The following is an 18,385-nucleotide window of genomic DNA, read 5'->3' as shown; positions in this document are numbered from 1 at the left end:
TCCGTATGTGTAGTTCCCACCTTGAAGCATGGAGGAGGAGGTGTGATGGTGCTTGCATGTGACAGTGTCTGTGATTTATTTAGAATTCAAGGCACACTTAATCAGCATGGCTACCACAGCATTCTGCAGCAATACGCCATCCCATCTGTTTGGCACTTAGTGGGACTATTATTTGTTTTTCAACAGGACAATGCCCCAACACACCTCCAGGCTGTGTAAGGGCTATTTGACCAAGAAGTAGTGAGATGGAGTGCTGTATCAGATGACCTGGTCTCCACAATCACCTGACCTCAACCCAATTGAGATGGTTCGGGATGAGTTGGACCGCAGAGTGAAGGAAAAGCAGCCAACAAGTGCTCAACATATGTGGGAACTCCTTCTAGACTGTTGGGAAAGCATTCCAGGTGAAGCTGGTTGAGTGATGGCCAAGAGTGTGCAAAGCTGTCATCAAGGCATAGGGTGGCTACTATGAAGAATCTCAAATATAAAATATATTTTGATTTGTTTAACACTTTTTTGGTTACTACATGATTCATCATGACTGGTTGCATCACTGCCTGGTATGGCAACTGCTCAGCCTCCAACCACAAGGCGTTACAGAGGGTAGTGCATACGGCCTAGCTTCCTGCCATCCAGGACCTATATACCAGGAGTTGTCAGAGGAAGGCCCTAAAAACTGTCAAAGACTCCAGCCACTCTAGTCATAGACTGTTCTCTCTGCTACCGCATGGCAAGCGGTACCGGAGCGCCAAGTCTAGGTCCAAAAGGCTTCTTAACAGCTTCTACCCCCAAGCCATAAGACTCCTGAACAGCTAATCAAAGGACTACTCAGACCCCTTGTTTATGCTGCTGCTACTCTCTGTTTATAATCTATGCATAGTCACTTTAACTCTACCTACATGTATATATTACCTCAATTACCTCAATTAACCGGTGCCCCCGCACATTGACTCTGTACCGGTACCCCCTGTATATAGCCTTGGTTGTTATTTTACTGCTGCTCTTTAATTATTTGTTACTTTAATTTTCTATTTTCTATTTTTTACGTAACACTTATTTTCATTTGTTTCCTTAACTTCCTCAAGCCTGGTTGGTTAAGGGCTTGTAAGTAAGCATTTCATTCTAAGGTCTAAGCCTGTTGTATTCGGCGCGTGACAAATAAATTGGACTTGATTTGATTCCATATGTGTTATTTCATAGTTTTGATGTATTCACTATTATTCCACAATGTAGAAAATAGTAAAAATTAAGAAAAACCCTTGAATGAGTAGGTGTGTCTAAACATTTGACTGGTACTGTAAATACACTACTGTTCAAAGGTTTGGGGTCACTGAAAAATGTCCTTGTTTTTTTTAAAAAAGCACGTTTTTTGTCCATTAAAATAACATCTAATTGATCAGAAATACAGTGTAAACATTGTTAATGTTGTAAATGACTATTGTAGCTGGAAAGTTTGAAAGTTTCTTCAAGTGCAGATTGATTTTTTAAATGGAATATCTACATAGGCGTACAGAGGTCCATTATCAGCAACCATCACTCCTGTGTTCCAATGGCACGTTGTGTTAGCTGATCCAAGTTTATCCTTTTAAAAGGCTAATTGATCATTAGAAAACCCTTTTGCAATTATGTTATTACATCTGAAAGCTGTTGTCCTGATTAAAGAGGCAATAAAACTGGCCTTCTTTAGACTAGTTGAGTACCTGGAGCATCAGCATTTGTGGGTTCGATTACAGGTTCAAAATGGCCAGAAACAAAGCCCTTTCTTCTGAAACTTGTGAAACAACATTAACAATGTCTAAACTCTATTTCTGATTTCTTTCTCTTTTTCTTAAATGTGCTTTTCTTTCAAAAACAAGGACATTTCTAAATGACCCCAAACTTTGGAATGGTAGTGTGTGTATTTATATATGGCTCTGGTATGAACCATCTTCACTGACCAGTAAAACAAAGTCAGATGCTGATCTGATGATGATGTCACTCTCATCTGCAGGCACTGGCACCCACGTGAGATCGACATCAGCATTCACACACACATTAACCCACCTGGTCTGAGGACGCGGTCCAGGCGGTCCAGGCGGTCGGTGGTCTTGGGCGGGGGCCTGCGTGCCCCGCGCGGGGAGCGTGTGTTGGGGGAGGCGGCCGGGGAGTTGGGCTCTGGGGGGAGGTCTGGGGCAGGATATCCTCTCTGGATTAACACCTCAGCAGCACACAGCAGACACACACTGTGCTGGCATGGCAGGATGATGGGCTGCTTCACCATCTCAGTACACACCGGGCAATGCAGCTCCCGCTCCATACTCTTCATGTTAGACTGGAGGACGAGAGAGGGAGGGAGGGGGGATAAGGGGTTGGAGATAGTAGAGACAGGGAGAGGAGTTAGAGGAGCAGGGAGGGGGGATAAGGGGTTGGAGATAGTAGAGAGACGGGGAGAGGAGTAAGAGGAGCAGGGGGGGGTAAGGGGTTGGAGATAGAAGAGAGACGGGGATAGGAGTTAGAGGAGCAGGGAGGGGGGTAAGGGGCTGGAGATAGTGGAGACGGGGAGAGGAGTTAGATGAGCAGGGAGGGGGGTAAGGGGTTGGAGATAGTAGAGAGACGGGGAGAGGAGGTAGAGGAGCAGGGAGGGGGAATAAGGGGTTGGAGATAGAAGAGAGACGGGGAGAGGAGTTAGAGGAGCAGGGAGAGGGAATAAGGGGTTGGAGATAGTAGAGACGGGGAGAGGAGTTAGAGGAGCAGGGAGGGGGAATAAGGGGTTGGAGATAGTAGAGACGGGGAGAGGAGTTAGAGGAGCAGGGAGGGGGGATAAGGGGTTGGAGATAGTAGAGAGACGGGGAGAGGAGTTAGAGGAGCAGGGAGGGGAGATAAGGGGTTGGAGATAGTAGAGATGGGGAGAGGAGTTAGAGGAGCAGGGAGGGTGAATAAGGGGTTGGAGATAGTAGAGAGACGGGGAGAGGAGTTAGAGGAGCAGGGAGGGGGGATAAGGGGTTGGAGATAGTAGAGAGATGGGGAGAGGAGTTAGAGGAGCAGGGAGGGGAGATAAGGGGTTGGAGATAGTAGAGATGGGGAGAGGAGTTAGAGGAGCAGGGAAGCAAATAAAGGGTGAGTGAGCAGGGCAGAGGGTGTGAGGGGAAAGAGGGGGAAGTGAAAACAGGAGTGAGAATGAGGCAGAGGAATAACTTAACTTCTCTAAATAGAGGAGAGAGAGTGAGCGAGAGAATGAGATGAGAGAGAGGGAGATAGAAACAGCATCTTACATTGTTGAACCATTCTTGGTTTAGAATTTATGTTGGACACATGAAAGGAGAAAGCAGGTGTGTGTGTGTATAAATACCCAGGCCAGGGCTGCCTAAGGCGCTACAGCCAGTCTCTTTAAATACGAGTGTAATCACTTCATTTCAGCTCTGTCTGGCCAACAGCATGATGTAAACCCCGTATAGAGGAGTAATAGATCCCTCTATCTATAGCGCTGTTGTAGGACTAGTTGCTTGATTCTAACCCTCCTCCGTTCAGTTAATACAAGCCACCACGATGGTGAGAAGAGATTCATTTTACGGGAACAATGAATAACATTCAAATGGATTTCAACGCACAAAATAGGCTATATTACCGGGCAAGTAGCCGACTTCACCTTCCCTAGGCCGGCTATAGAAATATCAATGGGATTAATGATAGGCCAAGGCTACTGGCTACCGGGAAAATAGCATTCACATCGATTAGGCTTCGATAAGAATGACTACACCTCTCTCTCTCCTCTATCAATGTTTTTTCTTTCCCTGGCTCGGCCAGAATAGTCGGTGTCAGTGGGTCCTTTCTGCGCCCAGGGGGGGTTCTGCACCTATGATGCGCGAAAGCCAAGACCGCCGCCGCGTGCTGGCGCTCCCTGAATCCCGTTTCTATGGCGACAAACATCATCAGTTCCCTGCTCACGGTGTTGCGAGATTGCAAATCATATAATCGGGCCCATTGTTTTGTCTGTGCATGCTGGGGTACGCATTCGACCGATAGGCTTCAAACATATATATTGGCTATCCATTTAATCCTCCTTTCACCTTTTACCTCATAGCTAGGTGTGTCAATAACCAGCCGATATTGACCAGCCGCTGGCGTCAAGCCAAAGTGTTGGAGCCAAATGCTACCCATTTCTAATTTATAGCTCAGACTCATTAATGAATGTCTGGTTCAATTTTAGTCAATCTAATAACAAAAGCAGACCATTTCACATTGAAGAAAAATATAGCCTAAGAATTATGTATGGAGGATGATGAAATGTTGATGCCAAAACGGATGTGAAGGCCTCTATATCTTATGTAGTCAGGCCTACGTAGCGTGCTGAAAACACAGTTTAACTAAAACCATTATGCAATATTAATATAGCTTATCTGAGGACTTTCTCGCTGAACGGCCAATTGAAATACAGGTAACCAAACCAAATCTGTTTGCTATAGCCTTGGTCTGGTGGCCTACAGAATAACAAAATAGGCTCCAGTCTCCACATCAAATTTATGGTCAACAAATAGGTCTAATTAATCATCACCACACTTACGCTGATTTGAACGAGTGCGTCCATCATAGACGTAAACGCCTGGAGTTCTGCTTCAGCCATCCTTTAGGATAAAACGCGGTGTTGATGCGAATGTAGCCTGGTCTGTCAAATTCACAATCGTAGCCTAGGCCTAGTAATATACTCAAATATGTTGTCCTAGGGTGAATAAAGCAAATGTTAATAGCTTGGTCAATCAACCATATGTAGCCTAGGTATAGGCTATCGCATATTAGTCTGACCGGATGTATACGGTCTGGAGTGCGCAGCGTTGATTTCTGTCCCTTTCCACTGAGCTCGCGCTGATAAGATGATGTTCAATAGTGGAGGATAGAGCATGCGTGGTTATTTCTGCTGAGTGAAACAGTTTCAAGTGCTCTCTCTCTCTCTCTCTCTCTCTCTCTCTCTCTCTCTCTCTCTCTCTCTCTCTCTCTCTCTCTCTCTCTCTCTCTCTCTCTCTCTCTCTCTCTCTCTCTCTCTCTCTCTCTCTCTCTCTCTCTGTGTGCGTGCGTGTGCAGTGGCGGTTCTGGCTTCTATGGCTCCCTGGGCGTGTGTGTGTGTGTGTGTGTGTGTGTGTGTGTTTCTCACTGTGTAGGCCTATACACGTAATCATTATGAATATTTTGGGCAGAATTGGTTTGAAATGTAATTGTCACAAAAAGGAATTACATTATTTTACTGCCACTGCATGTCTGGTGAAAACAACACACTGATATTGATGCATACATTGCATATGACCCTACCTACATGACAATTGTTTCACTTTAATAATGTTTACATACTGCTTTACTCGTCTCGTATACTGTACTTTATCCTACTGTAACGCCACTCCGACATTGCTCATCCTAATATTTATATAATTCTTAATTCAATTCTTTTACTTTTAGATTTGTGTTTAATGTTGTGAATTGTTAGAAACTACTGCACTGTTGGAGCAAGGAACACACGCATTTCGCTCCACCCGCAATAACATCTGCTAAATATGTCTATGTGACCAATAAATTTAGATTTTATTCTTGCCACGAGATGGCGACGTGAGATTATAAAACGCTACTAGAATTGACGCGTTCCTCATCCTCAACTGGTCTGTTTCCGTCCTAAATCGTTAACGAAACCCCACGTTCTTGAATGCACCCCAGATTTAAGTTGTTGTAGCAACGAGCTAAGCCATGCCTGCAGCGTCTGTTGTTTCTAGTCCTAGACACAGTTGTTTCAATGAATGGTAAATGTATCATCAAATGTGGCTAGTTTTTGGCTCCAAATACTGACTAACGAGTTGAACAACGTCGTATGTCCTGTACTGGGTACATTAGCTAGCTTAGCTAGCTAAGTTAGCACTATCAAGGTGAGTGTGCGGATAAATTAGCTCATACATTTGCTAATAGTAAAGTTACTTAGTCTACACATTGTATATAAAGTGCTGTTCACATTAATTTGAGTAGCCTTAACGCTACCGTTAGCAGTCTAACATTTACAGCCTATATTGTATTGTATTTTATTGTAGCAGGCTCAAGTCAACACACGGATGTTGTTGTTTCTATTGGCAATATTAACATTAACGTTACTTGTCAACGTTTGCCTATTCCGCCTCTTTATTCTAGGTACCATAGTACCCATACAGGCACATCTTTGCTGGGGCAATGTCTGCAGTCAGCAGCCTGGTCCCGGCTCGATTCCTGACTCTCACTGCTCACCTCGTCATCGTCATCACCATTTTCTGGTCACGGGTATGTTCTGAGTACTGGCAAGGTTCTGGACAAACCATATCCTCTGTGTGTGACATGTCTCATGTCAGTATCTGGCATCTAGAAGACACCAGTTGTTGTTCACGACATCATCAACATGCTATATAATATATTGTGTTTCAACCGTGCTCGGAATCTAGTGACACTGCGTAGATCTATCTCTGAAGTAATTGTACTCATTGGCCCACAGGAGAACAATGTTGAAGCTTGCCTGCCTTTGGATTTCACACAGGACCAATACGACAAGGAGGACACCAAGTAAGCATCTTTCACCCAGGACATGACTCCTAACCCTACACACACAGTCTATCCAAAAATAATTGCTGTAGGTTTTGATAAATTACTTGTCTTAAACACTCTGTCTATCTGTCTGCTCTGTCTGCTCTATCTGTCTTCTCTGTCTATCTGTTTGTCTTCTCTGTCTTCTCTGTCTATCTGTCTGTCTTCTCTATCTGTCTGTCTGTCTTCTCTATCTGTCTGTCTGTCTGTCTGTCTGTCTTCTCTATCTGTCTGTCTGTCTTCTCTATCTGTCTGTCTGTCTTCTAGGTTGGTGGTAGCGTTGTCAGTCACCATGGGTCTGTTTGCTATAGAGCTGGCTGGCTTCTTCTCTGGTGTGTCTATGTTCAACTGCACCCAGGGCCTCCTCTGTATCCTTTACATTTTCTCAAAACTCTTCCACAAAACCCTGTACATATTCAAAGTACACATAATGCATAGTACAGCAGTGGTCACCAGTCCTAGTCCTGGAGAACTACAGTTTGCTTTCGTTCTTGCACAGTACTAATTTTGTGTGGCCAGTCACATCAACAAGGAGGCTACTCAAGGTCTTGATGTTTTGTTGAGTAGCTGAGTGTTGGTGCTGGGCAAGAATGAAAGCCTGCACAGTGTGACTCTGGGAATAGTGAAGAACATGGGAGGGAATTGATAGATGTATGCAGGAAGTTATACTCTTCTTTCAGATCAACAAGGGGACGTTAATATGGACACGGATATAAGGTTGAGGAAGTCATCTTTTTATTGGTGTGGTTAAGATTCCCTGACTCAGGACTCCCTCCCCATACACCATCCATGCATCCATCTCTCCATCCACACACTAGCGACTGCAGCCCATGCCAGTGCCTCTGTGGCTCTGCTGTTCTTTCTGTTTGAACAATGGGCATGTGAAATATACTGGTGGATCCTTGCTTTCTGCAGGTTAGTGTGTGTGTGTGTGTGTGTGTGTGTGTGTGTGTGTGTGTGTGTGTGTGTGTGTGTGTGTGTGTGTGTGCTTCTCCTCAGAGGTTTTGTTACCCTGACTGACGTCTCCTCCAGCGTTGGCTGTCCACTGCAGCGCGTCCGTCTCCCTGTCTTTCTTTGTCTTCCAGAGATGGGAGTGTTGGACATACTGGGTTATTTTTGCCTTCTGCAGGTTTGTGTGACAGACTGACAGACAGGCATCGTGTGTGTGTCCTGGAGTTATTTGGGTAATTTTTGCCTTGTGCAGGTTGATGCTTTGCTTATAATGCTGCCATCCTCTCTATCTCCCGTAGTGTTCTCCCTGCATTTGTGGAGATCCTACTCTTCATCGCAGTGTTCGGACTGAAGAAGAAGCCACTATAACCGAGAGCAGTGTTTCACATCAATGTTCGGTCTGGAATGTAGTGTCCGTCCTTCCCAGCACTTGTACACAGCTGTCCAAGTGACACATTGTGACTGTTCAATAGTGTGAAGGAGACATAGTTGATGTTAGTGATGCTGGATGGTGATCGTAGTGATAAAGACAACAGAGCTGGTTATGATGTGGGTGGTCAAAGCTGCAGCATCCGATACGGTGACAGCATAGGTTCGAATCTGGCCTTCTCACTTTTGACACAGCCTTTATCTATCCATCAATAGTCAGATTATTTTATTTATTTATTTTAAGCTGTGGTCTGTGTTTCAGGATTGTGGGCGTTGTAGATGGAAACAGAGCTACTGTATGTACCAAGGCGGAGAGGATGATTTGTAAAAACTCCAGCGTATTGATCCTAATTGCTACGCTGAATGTATAGACACAAGTAACCATCTTTCTCTTCACCATGCTAAATGGTCCTGTGTACCATAGGGTTTTAGTACCACCTTTCTAAAACGTTTACCTAAAAAATATATGTTTTATCAAGCTGAGGCTATCCCAGTTTGTTTTTCATTTCATTGTAGAGTCACTTGTAAACCATTTCTTTCTTTTAATATACTTTTTAAATGAATCTAAAATGTGGTGATATAGGGGTGTAGCTACTATCAGATATGTCAAATTACGATTAAAGTATTTTACTTGTGTAATCTAGTATTTATTTCATAAACACGCCTTGAAGAATGTGTGCAGTGTGTGTGTCAGTCTTGACGCACGTTTTGCGTTGCTGGAATCTGATTGGCACTTCACATTCGACACCTACGTGTGCCACCTCTCATAGGTTCCGGGTAGCAGAAACGGACTTTGTTCCTGGAGCTGCCTGTGTTTTGAAAGGATATCGAAAACGCATGATATTCTGTGTCAAAAACGTAATTATTGCTTAAATATCAAAACATGGGTAAGTTCTGCAAGGCTAACGTTACTGTTTAATTTTGATCTATGTTTGTGCGTTGAAAATAAGTATTGAGGGATAGAAAACGTAAAGGTATCTAGCTAACGATAGCTAGTTGTGTAACGGTAGACTTGCCATTCATTGCTAACTTTGTTAGTTACGTAGCTATTTTGTGCAGAATACACTTGCCAACCATGTATATTTCTTCAGTTTAACGGTAGGTAGGCTGTGTTGTCAAAATGTATGATAAAGTTTTCTTGTAGCTACCAAGTTAGATATTTTCATTATTCGAGAGAGGGTGTTTTCACACGGAGTCTTTCAAGAGTGTACACTGACGTGGCGTAAAGATTGCTGTTAGGATACAGTGAAATGTTTCGTATAGGCTAGTTTATTTTATGTTTCTGTCACTCAGATGAAATATAAACCCAATTGTTGATATTATTATGTTAGAAACTGGCCTATTCAGTCCAGCTGCAGTCCCTTAGATGATAGTTTGTGACAGTAGTAGAACAATGTGTAATCTGCCTCTCCCCTCCCTCCAGCGGTGAACACAGGCACATCCCTGGTTCTATCTAGTCTGTTCTCTGTGTTGGTGTTTGCTGGGATGCAGATGTTCAGCAGACAGCTGGGCTCTACAGAGTTGCACACCATCCTGGGAGGCTTCCTGGGCTCTGTCCTCTTTATCTGCTCCCTCACAGTATCCTCCTTACATCAAAACACACAACATAGCAGCACTGCATACAATGCAATCTAGGTAGACCTCAGATAGGCTTAGGGTTGTAAACTTGTCAGAGTAAGCTGTTTGTAAAGCCAGACAGCTGAAGTCTTTGTTTATGTTCTGTGCTCCCTTGAGTTCCCAAGTGATGGAAGCAGACAGTCATTTGGTTGCTTCTATAGTCCGCATGCAGTACTGAGTCATGGTGGCAGGGTTTATTTATATTTTTATTTCACCTTTACTTAACCAGGTAGGCTAGTTGAGAACAAGTTCTCATTTACAACTGCGACCTGGCCAAGATAAAGCATAGCAGTTTGAACAGACAGCAACACGGAGTTACACATGGAGTAAACAATAAACAAGTCAATAACATAGTAGAAAAAAAGTATATACATTGTGTGCAATGGGCATGAGGAGGTAGGCAAATAATTACAATTTAACAGATTAACACTGGAGTGATAAATGATCAGATGGTCATGTAAAGGTAGAGATACTCGTGTGCAAAAGAGAAAAGTAAATAAAAACAGTATGGGGATGAGGTAGGTAAATTGGGTGGGCTATTTACCGATGGACTATGTACAGCTGCAGCGATCGGTAAGCTGCTCAGATAGCTGATGTTTAAAGTTGTGGAGGGAGATAAGTCTCCAACTTCAACAATTTTTGCAATTCATTCATCGTGATCAGTGAACTGAGATAAGGCGGAACTTTACCTAGCATGGACTTGTAGATGACCTGGAGCCAGTGGCTCTGGCGACGAATATGTAGCGAGGGCCAGCCGACTAGAGCATACAGGTCGCAGTGGTGGGTGGTATAAGGCGCTTTAGTAACAAAGCGGATGGCACTGTGATAAACTACATCCAGTTTGATGAGAAGAGTGTTGGAAGCCATTTCAATTGTCTATTCTCTCCCACTGTGTGTTTCCCTCCTTAACCCTTTCTCCAACCAGGCCTTCAGTAACCTGGAAAACCTCATCTTCGGCAAGGGATTCCAGGTCAAGATCTTCCCAGAGAGTAAGTCCATCTTCACAACTACAGAGTGATGCACAGAATCTATTTCCTGTGTTTCACACACATTCACTGAGCCTCTAGTCATGAGTATGGGTGCATCTGAATAGTATAGCGGCTCAGCACCCACTCGGTCCTGTTTTAACGGGTGTTCATTTCTCTCCTGTCCACCAGTCCTGGTGTGCCTGTGCCTCTCTCTGTTTGCCTCTGGGCTGGTGCACCGTGTGTGTGTCACTACATGGTAAGTACGAACTCCCAGACTAATGACAAACCCAGGCGCACCACACACAGAAACTCTCTTAACTGAACTCAGTGATGACATGAAGCCTATCCAACTGACAATCTCTTAGAAAAAAATAGAAACTATTGGAACCAAGATGTAAAAATAACTGATATTGGCACAAGATGGAAGTAATGTTGGATCATCACTAACGACATTACAGTTAACAAAAATGTATGCTTAATCCAGTATAAATTCATGTATTGAATTTATTATACAAGAGACAAAATTCACAAATTCTACAGGACAACAGCAGAGATGTAAAACTACTAATGACTCAATAATTCATAACCTTCTGGAAATGTTATAAAATCCAAAAGTTATGGGTGGAGTTGGAAAGATGGCTCAGAAGTATTACAATGTAAATGAGCTTTTAATTAGTCTGTCTGCATATTTAAAGACATGGCATATAAGGGTGCAGTGAGATACCCGATGGGTAGGACAACACTTTTCTCATCAAACATCTTAAAAAAACATACTTCAACTGGAAATCAACCAATCATCTGTCATTCACGCAATGGAAGGGTCAAATGCTTTATATCTAAAAATTGAAAGTGTGCGGGTGACGGAGAAAAACAAATTTGTGCTGTTTGAGGCCATGTGGCAGAAAGTGATGCGGGCGCTGGAGATAAGGGGGTGAGGGCTGGTGGGTCTGGGCAGGAGTGATGTCGTTGATGTTTGTATGATGTCGTCGTTTGCTTGTGTATGTTTTGTATTGTTGGTCAAATAAAATCTTTAGGAAAAAAGGAATAGTAGTGATGATGATAACAGTACTACTATTATCAATGAACTTGGGGTGAAGTTTAAGTTTTTTTTCCAAACCCTATTGTGCTGTTGCTGTGCTGACTGTTTCATTTTGTTCTCTCTCCAGTCTGATATTCTCTCTGTTCGCCCTCTACTACATCAACAAAGTGTCTGCTGCTCTGTACCAGGCAGCCATTCCCACGGTAATGCCAGCCAAGGCTGCCAGCAAGGGCAAGAAAAAGAACTAAGTCACTAATTAGATCAAACTTTCATACCGTCATCCAATCAGCATCCACTACAATGGCTAACCAGGCAAGGGGGAAATGGTGTAGGTTAGCCAATGACAGTGTACCCCAGTTTCCTTTTTGCAGGTCGTGCCAACCAGCATTCCTAGATATTTTCCTTGACTTCTTAACTCTTTGATCACTGATCTCCAAGGACTGGACACCTCTCAGCAGTATAGATAACCTGAGACCTACCCAGCCCATCCATACACTGTTCTCAGCAGTATAGATAACCTGAGACCTACCCAGCCCATCCATACACCTTTCTCAGCAGTATACATAACCTGAGACCTGCCCATCCATACACTGTTCTCAGCAGTATACATAACCTGAGACCTACCCAGCCCATCCATACACTGTTCTCAGCAGTATAGATAACCTGAGACCTACCCAGCCCATCCATACACTGTTCTCAGCAGTATAGATAACCTGAGACCTACCCAGCCCATCCATACACTGTTCTCAGCAGTATAGATAACCTGAGACCTACCCAGCCCATCCATACACCTTTCTCAGCAGTATACATAACCTGAGACCTACCCAGCCCATCCATACACTGTTCTCAGCAGTATACATAACCTGAGACCTACCCAGCCCATCCATACACCTTTCTCAGCAGTATACATAACCTGAGACCTACCCAGCCCATCCATACACTGTTCTCAGCAGTATAGATAACCTGAGACCTACCCAGCCCATCCATACACTGTTCTCAGCAGTATAGATAACCTGAGACCTACCCAGCCCATCCATACACCTTTCTCAGCAGTATACATAACCTGAGACCTACCCAGCCCATCCATACACTGTTCTCAGCAGTATAGATAACCTGAGACCTACCCAGCCCATCCATACACTGTTCTCAGCAGTATAGATAACCTGAGACCTACCCAGCCCATCCATACACTGTTCTCAGCAGTATACATAACCTGAGACCTACCCAGCCCATCCATACACTGTTCTCAGCAGTATACATAACCTGAGACCTACCCAGCCCATCCATACACTGTTCTCAGCAGTATACATAACCTGAGACCTACCCAGCCCATCCATACACTGTTCTCAGCAGTATAGATAACCTGAGACCTACCCAGCCCATCCATACACCTTTCTCAGCAGTATACATAACCTGACACCTACCCAGCCCATCCATACACTGTTCTCAGCAGTATAGATAACCTGAGACCTACCCAGCCCATCCATACACTGTTCTCAGCAGTATAGATAACCTGAGACCTACCCAGCCCATCCATACACTGTTCTCAGCAGTCATGAGGCCTGGGGTGGAGGAAAGGAAGCAGTTTGGGATCTAGCCTGAATTATGTCTCTACATTCCCTACATCATCCCCATGTACTCAGCACTTGTTTCAAAATGCTTGTTTACAGATCCATATTTTTGATTGATGTCCTTTTTGTTTTGGTATAAAAACTTTGTTGTTAATGAATTTGTAATTAAAACCCATTGAAAATAGTGTCTATTTTTCTTGGTTTAAGCTACTTGAAACAGACAAGTCAAGGTAAGCACTGTCGCTTCAGTGCTGCTATGGGCAAAGCTCCCCTTATCGAATGCTCCAGGTACACACACATCTGACATCCCTTTTACAGAGCAGCCATGTACTAAGATGCTTTAACTCAAAGTTGTAGCACACCAGTGTGTGTACACAATGGATTTTTGATGAAAGGAATATTATTTGAAAGTACAAACAACTTAGTTTTTGGAAATGGGTCTGATGAAGATCTGATGATCAATGTGGAATGTAGGTCAAAAGATCATAAGCGTCCAAATAATTGTTACATTATGAACTCTGACCGAACCGTTCTACTCCTAACAAGATTTACCCAAATATAAATATATTAGTATCCATCAAAAGTTTGGACACACCTAATTTAAGTTTTTTTCTTTATTTTTGCTATTTTCTACATTGTAGAATAATAGTGAAGACATCAAAACGATGAAATAACACATGGAATCATGTAGTTACCAAAAAAGTGTTAAACAAATGAAAATATTGATAATTCAAAGTAGCCACCCTTTGGCTTGATGACATCCTTGGTTACTACATGACTCCATATGTTATTTCATAGTTTTGATGTCTACACTGTTATTCTACAATGTAGAAAATAGTACAAATAAAAACCCTGGAATGAGTCGGTGTCCAGACTTTAGACTGGGACTGTATATCCCAGAAAACAAAACCAAGCCTACCCTGAAATGTGAACTTCCACCAGAAAGGACACACTGTGCTCATAGAGTAGGCTACGCACATGTATTACAGTGTCTCTTAAAATATTCCCAGCGTATTTCTAGAATCCGCAAACAGCTCGACAACATTTTTAAAGCTTTTAGAAGAAAAAAAAAAGCAAATGAAACCTTTAATCCCTTTCCAGCCATAGTTGATCAGTTTTAGGTTTACTCATGGGCTGAATCCTACCTCCCTGCTGAGTGGCAATGTAATGCCTAACCTGTACCTTGAAGAAATTAGTTTGAGGTAACTGAAAATGAACTGCCAGTTGTTGAAAGGATAGTAGTTCACCTTCTCTATAGACATTACCAAATGTTTTCATTCCTTTGTTGAACCAAGAAAATGTAATACCATCTCTCAGGGCTTTTGGTAAAATGGGGTTATTATAGAAAGGTGTTTGTTCATATATAGGTATAAGTCCTTCTGTTGTTTACAAACTTCAATCCATAGATTTAAAGTGTTTTTAATGAAAGGGTTGTTTATGAAACCTAGCAAAGCTTTAGGTTGGCTAATATAAGGTATAGATTCCAATGTAGCAGGGGTCAGACACTCCTCTATCTGTCTCCAAGAGGGTGAACTTGTTGATGTATTTTGCCATACCCACACAGCCCTTAACTGAGATGCCCAGTAATACAACTGGAAGTCAGGTAGAGTAAGTCCTCCTCCTGAGTATGGTTCGCATAAAGTTGTGAGTTTCACTCTGGGGGGTTTCCCTTTCCACAGAAATTAAGAAACATTCCTATTAAGTTGTTTGAAAAGAACTTTGGGAATAGGAAAGGGCAGGGTTTGAAAAATGTAGAAGAATTTCGGTAATATATTCATCTTTACACAATTGACCCGCCCAATAAGAGAAATTGGTAAATCCTGCCATCTATCCAATTCTTCCCCAACCTTTTTGAGAAGTGGAGTATAGTTCAGTTGATATGTCTTAATAATTTCAGAGGGAATTTGCGATCCAAGATATGTCATTTTCTGTTGTTTCCAAGAAAACGTCTGGTCTAAGATTGGGTTCTGCATAGCTGCCCTGTTAAAAGGCATAATTATACTCTTCGATGGGTTTATTTTATATCCTGAAAAGGTCCCATGTTCTTTCAGGATGTAAACTAATGCTCGGGGGGGAATATGTCTGGTTTTGTGAGGTAAAGTAACATGTCATCGGCATATAGCGAGACCAGATGTTCAGGCCCACCTATACAAACACCATGGATGGATGGATGAGATCTAAAAGCTTCTGCCAGTGGCTCTATAGCCAAAGAAAAAAGGAGAGGACTAGCGGGACAACCCTGTCTTATGCCACGTGATAGAGAGAACTGTGAGGAAATGTTTCCATTAATCAGGATCTAAGCTACCGGACATTTGTACAGTAATCTAATCAGACCAGCGTACTTAGCTCCAATATTAATCCTCTGTAAAACTTCAAACAGGTAGTTCCATTCTATGCGGTCAAAAGCTTTTTCCGCATCTGATGAAGCCGCCACTACAGATTCTTGGTCATTCTCTACATACATTCTCTACAGTGTTCAATAGAGATATTGGTCTATACGACCCACAAAGCAGAGGATCTTTCCCAGGTTTTAACAAAACTGTGATCAGTACCTTTTCAAGTGTGTCTTGGAGTTTTTCTGTCTCTATGGCATAATTAAACATACTGCAAAGAGGCTCAATTAGTTTGGGTAAAAGGAAATAATAGAATTAAATAGGGAATCCATCTAACCCTGGTGATTTTCCCCCAGCAGTATTGAAAATGGATTCCCTAATTTCCTCTGATGTAATCTCTTTCTCCAAGTTCTCTCTACCCTCATCAGTTAAAGTTTGTACATTGAGGTTGTTCAATAACTCAAGCATTGTGTCAGGGGCATCCCCTTCAGACTTGTACAATGTTTCATAAAACTCCCTGAAGACTAGATTAATTTCCTCAGGACTGTGAACAACTATTATTGGGTAGTTTAATAGAGCTAATAAATCTACTAGCATCCTCTTGTCTTATCTGCCAAGCAACAACTATCCTGCTTTATCTCCATGTTCGTAGTAGTTTTGTAGTAGTTTTTATCTCCGCTTCATAGGTCGTCAGGGTGGTAAATTCCAATCACTTTGAGTCTAATTTTTGTAGAGTTGAGTCGTCAAATGTTACACTGTTCACTTTCCAGATCTCTGATTTCATTCTCCAACTAATTTACTTGAGCCTTATACATTTTACGAGCACCTGAACGAAAGGACATGATTTCACCCCTCAGATATGCAAGGAGAGCTTCCCAGAAAATGAGGTGTTCAGAAATGTTACAAATGTGGGATTATTTAGTAAGTACAGTGGGGCAAAAAAGTATTTAGTCAGCCACCAATTGTGCAAGTTCTCCCACTTAAAAAGATGAGAGAGGCCTGTAATTTTCATCATAGGTACACTTCAACTATGACAGACAAAATGAGAGAAAAAAATCCAGAAAATCACATTGTAGGATTTTTAATGAATTTATTTGCAAATTATGGTGGAAAATAAGTATTTGGTCAATTACAAAAGTTTATCTCAATACATTGTTATATAACCTTTGTTGGCAATGACAGAGGTCAAACGTTTTCTGTAAGTCTTCACGAGGTTTTCACACACTCTTGCTGGTATTTTGGCCCATTCCTCCATGCAGATCTCTTCTAGAGCAGTGATGTTTTGGGGCTGTTGCTGAGCAACACGGAATTTCAACTCCCTCTAAATATTTTCTATGGGGTTGAGATCTGGAGACTGGCAAGGACACTCCAGGACCTTGAAATGTTTCTTATGAAGCCACTCCTTTGTTGCCCAAGCGGTGTGTTTAGGATCATTGTCATGCTGAAAGACCCATCCATGTTTCATCTTCAATGCCCTTGCTGATGGAAGGAGGTTTTCACTCAAAATATCACGATACATGGCCCCATTCATTCTTTCCTTTACACGAATCAGTCGTCCTGGTCCCTTTGCAGAAAAACAGCCCCAAAGCATGATGTTTCCACCTCCATGCTTCACAGTAGGTATGGTGTTCTTTGGATGCAACTCAGCATTCTTTGTCCTCCAAACACGACGAGTTGAGTTTTTACCAAAAAGTTATATTTTGGTTTCATCTGACCATATGACATTCTCCCAATCTTCTTCTGGATCATCCAAACGCTCTCTAGCAAACTTCAGACGGGCCTGGACATGTACTGGCTTAAGCAGGGGGACATGTCTGGCACTGCAGGATTTGAGTCCCTGGCGGCGTAGTGTGTTACTGATGGTAGGCTTTGTTACTTTGGTCCCAGCTCTCTGCAGGTCATTCACTAGGTCCCCCCCCAACCCCCCGTGTGGTTCTGGGATTTTTGCTCACCGTTCTTGTGATCATTTTGACCCCACGGGGTGAGATCTTGCGTGGAGCCCCAGATCGAGGGAGATTATCAGTGGTCTTGTATGTTTTCCATTACCTAATAATTGCTCCCACAGCTGATTTCTTCAAACCAAGCTGCTTACTTATTGCAGATTCAGTCTTCCCAGCCTGGTGCAGGTCTACAATTTTGTTTCTGGTGTCCTTGAACAGCTCTTTGGTCTTGGCCATAGTGGAGTTTGGAGTGTGACTGTTTGAGGTTGTGGACAGGTGTCTTTTATACTGATAACAAGTTCAAACAGGTGCCATTAATACAGGTAATGAGTGGGGGACAGAGGAGCCTCTTAAAGAAGTTACAAGTCTGTGAGAGCCAGAAATCTTGCTTGTTTGTAGGTGACCAAATTTGTAGGTGGGTGACTAAAACTTTTTTGCCCCACTGTATGTGCCAAACCTCCATCTTCTTGAGGGTGGCTGTGCTCTACTGACGGGTACTGAAGCCAGCAAGGCAGAATGATCTGATATACGTCTTGGTAAGTACTTACACCCAGTAGTAGGAATAAAAAAAAGAAGTCAATTCTAGAGTAACTGTTATGGACATGGAAGTAAAATGAGTATTCTTTAACCTTTTGGTTGTGAAATCTCCATAAGTCTACAAGTCCAAAGTGTTTAATTTCTGCGTTTAACATTTATCTGCCTGTGTGAGACTGATACTATTAGTGGAAGATCTATCACTGGAAGGGTCCAGTACCAAGTTAAAATCCCCTGCCATTCAAATATCTGATGATGTGCACGTTTACTTCCAAAATATGTATTGGTAAAATGTAGAATAATCATGGTTAGGCCCATACACATTCACAATTGTAATGGGCTCAATGTTAATGAAACTTTGAATGATCACAAACCTACCCCCTTTGTCTTTAATCTGAGATTGTATCTGAAAGGGGCAATGCTTATTAATGAGTACGGCCAC

At 42.6% G+C, this 18,385-nt stretch overlaps 3 protein-coding genes across 5 annotated transcripts in view; 2 read left to right on the top strand and 1 right to left on the bottom strand.

Annotated features, from left to right (window-relative positions):
• The window catches only part of LOC135520723 (tripartite motif-containing protein 46-like), a 30,302-nt gene extending 25,461 nt beyond the window's left edge, over positions 1-4,841 (bottom strand). The window contains exons 1-2 of the mRNA XM_064946485.1: positions 4,541-4,841; positions 2,044-2,311 (exon numbers count right to left, since the gene is read on the bottom strand). Of these exons, the coding sequence (XP_064802557.1) occupies positions 2,044-2,311; positions 4,541-4,600 (328 nt within the window). The 5' untranslated portion in view covers positions 4,601-4,841. The remainder of the gene's footprint in view (positions 1-2,043; positions 2,312-4,540) is intronic.
• Positions 4,842-5,639: 798 nt separating this feature from the next.
• On the top strand, positions 5,640-8,580 carry LOC135520720 (transmembrane protein 107-like). 3 transcript variants are annotated; one of them, XM_064946480.1, is made up of 7 exons: positions 5,640-5,882; positions 6,139-6,264; positions 6,473-6,540; positions 6,829-6,929; positions 7,380-7,476; positions 7,647-7,690; positions 7,812-8,580. In XM_064946480.1, the coding sequence occupies exons 2-7, from the start codon at positions 6,178-6,180 to the stop codon at positions 7,862-7,864; spliced, it is 450 nt and encodes a 149-aa protein (XP_064802552.1). In that variant the 5' UTR covers positions 5,640-5,882; positions 6,139-6,177; the 3' UTR covers positions 7,865-8,580. The 3 variants fall into 3 exon arrangements, with proteins under 3 accessions (XP_064802552.1, XP_064802554.1, XP_064802553.1); XM_064946482.1 differs by lacking the exon at positions 7,380-7,476 and having other exon boundaries at positions 7,594-7,690; XM_064946481.1 differs by lacking the exon at positions 7,647-7,690.
• A 100-nt stretch (positions 8,581-8,680) lies between these two features.
• On the top strand, positions 8,681-13,320 carry LOC135520721 (keratinocyte-associated protein 2-like). Its single transcript, XM_064946483.1, has 5 exons — positions 8,681-8,828; positions 9,365-9,519; positions 10,484-10,547; positions 10,716-10,782; positions 11,693-13,320. The coding sequence occupies exons 1-5, from the start codon at positions 8,825-8,827 to the stop codon at positions 11,811-11,813; spliced, it is 411 nt and encodes a 136-aa protein (XP_064802555.1). The 5' UTR covers positions 8,681-8,824; the 3' UTR covers positions 11,814-13,320.
• Positions 13,321-18,385: the final 5,065 nt, after the last annotated feature.

This window comes from Oncorhynchus masou, chromosome 29, assembly GCF_036934945.1.
Source record: "Oncorhynchus masou masou isolate Uvic2021 chromosome 29, UVic_Omas_1.1, whole genome shotgun sequence".
In the NCBI taxonomy this organism is placed as follows: domain Eukaryota; kingdom Metazoa; phylum Chordata; class Actinopteri; order Salmoniformes; family Salmonidae; genus Oncorhynchus; species Oncorhynchus masou.
This window is presented reverse-complemented; position numbering and strand designations above follow the sequence as displayed.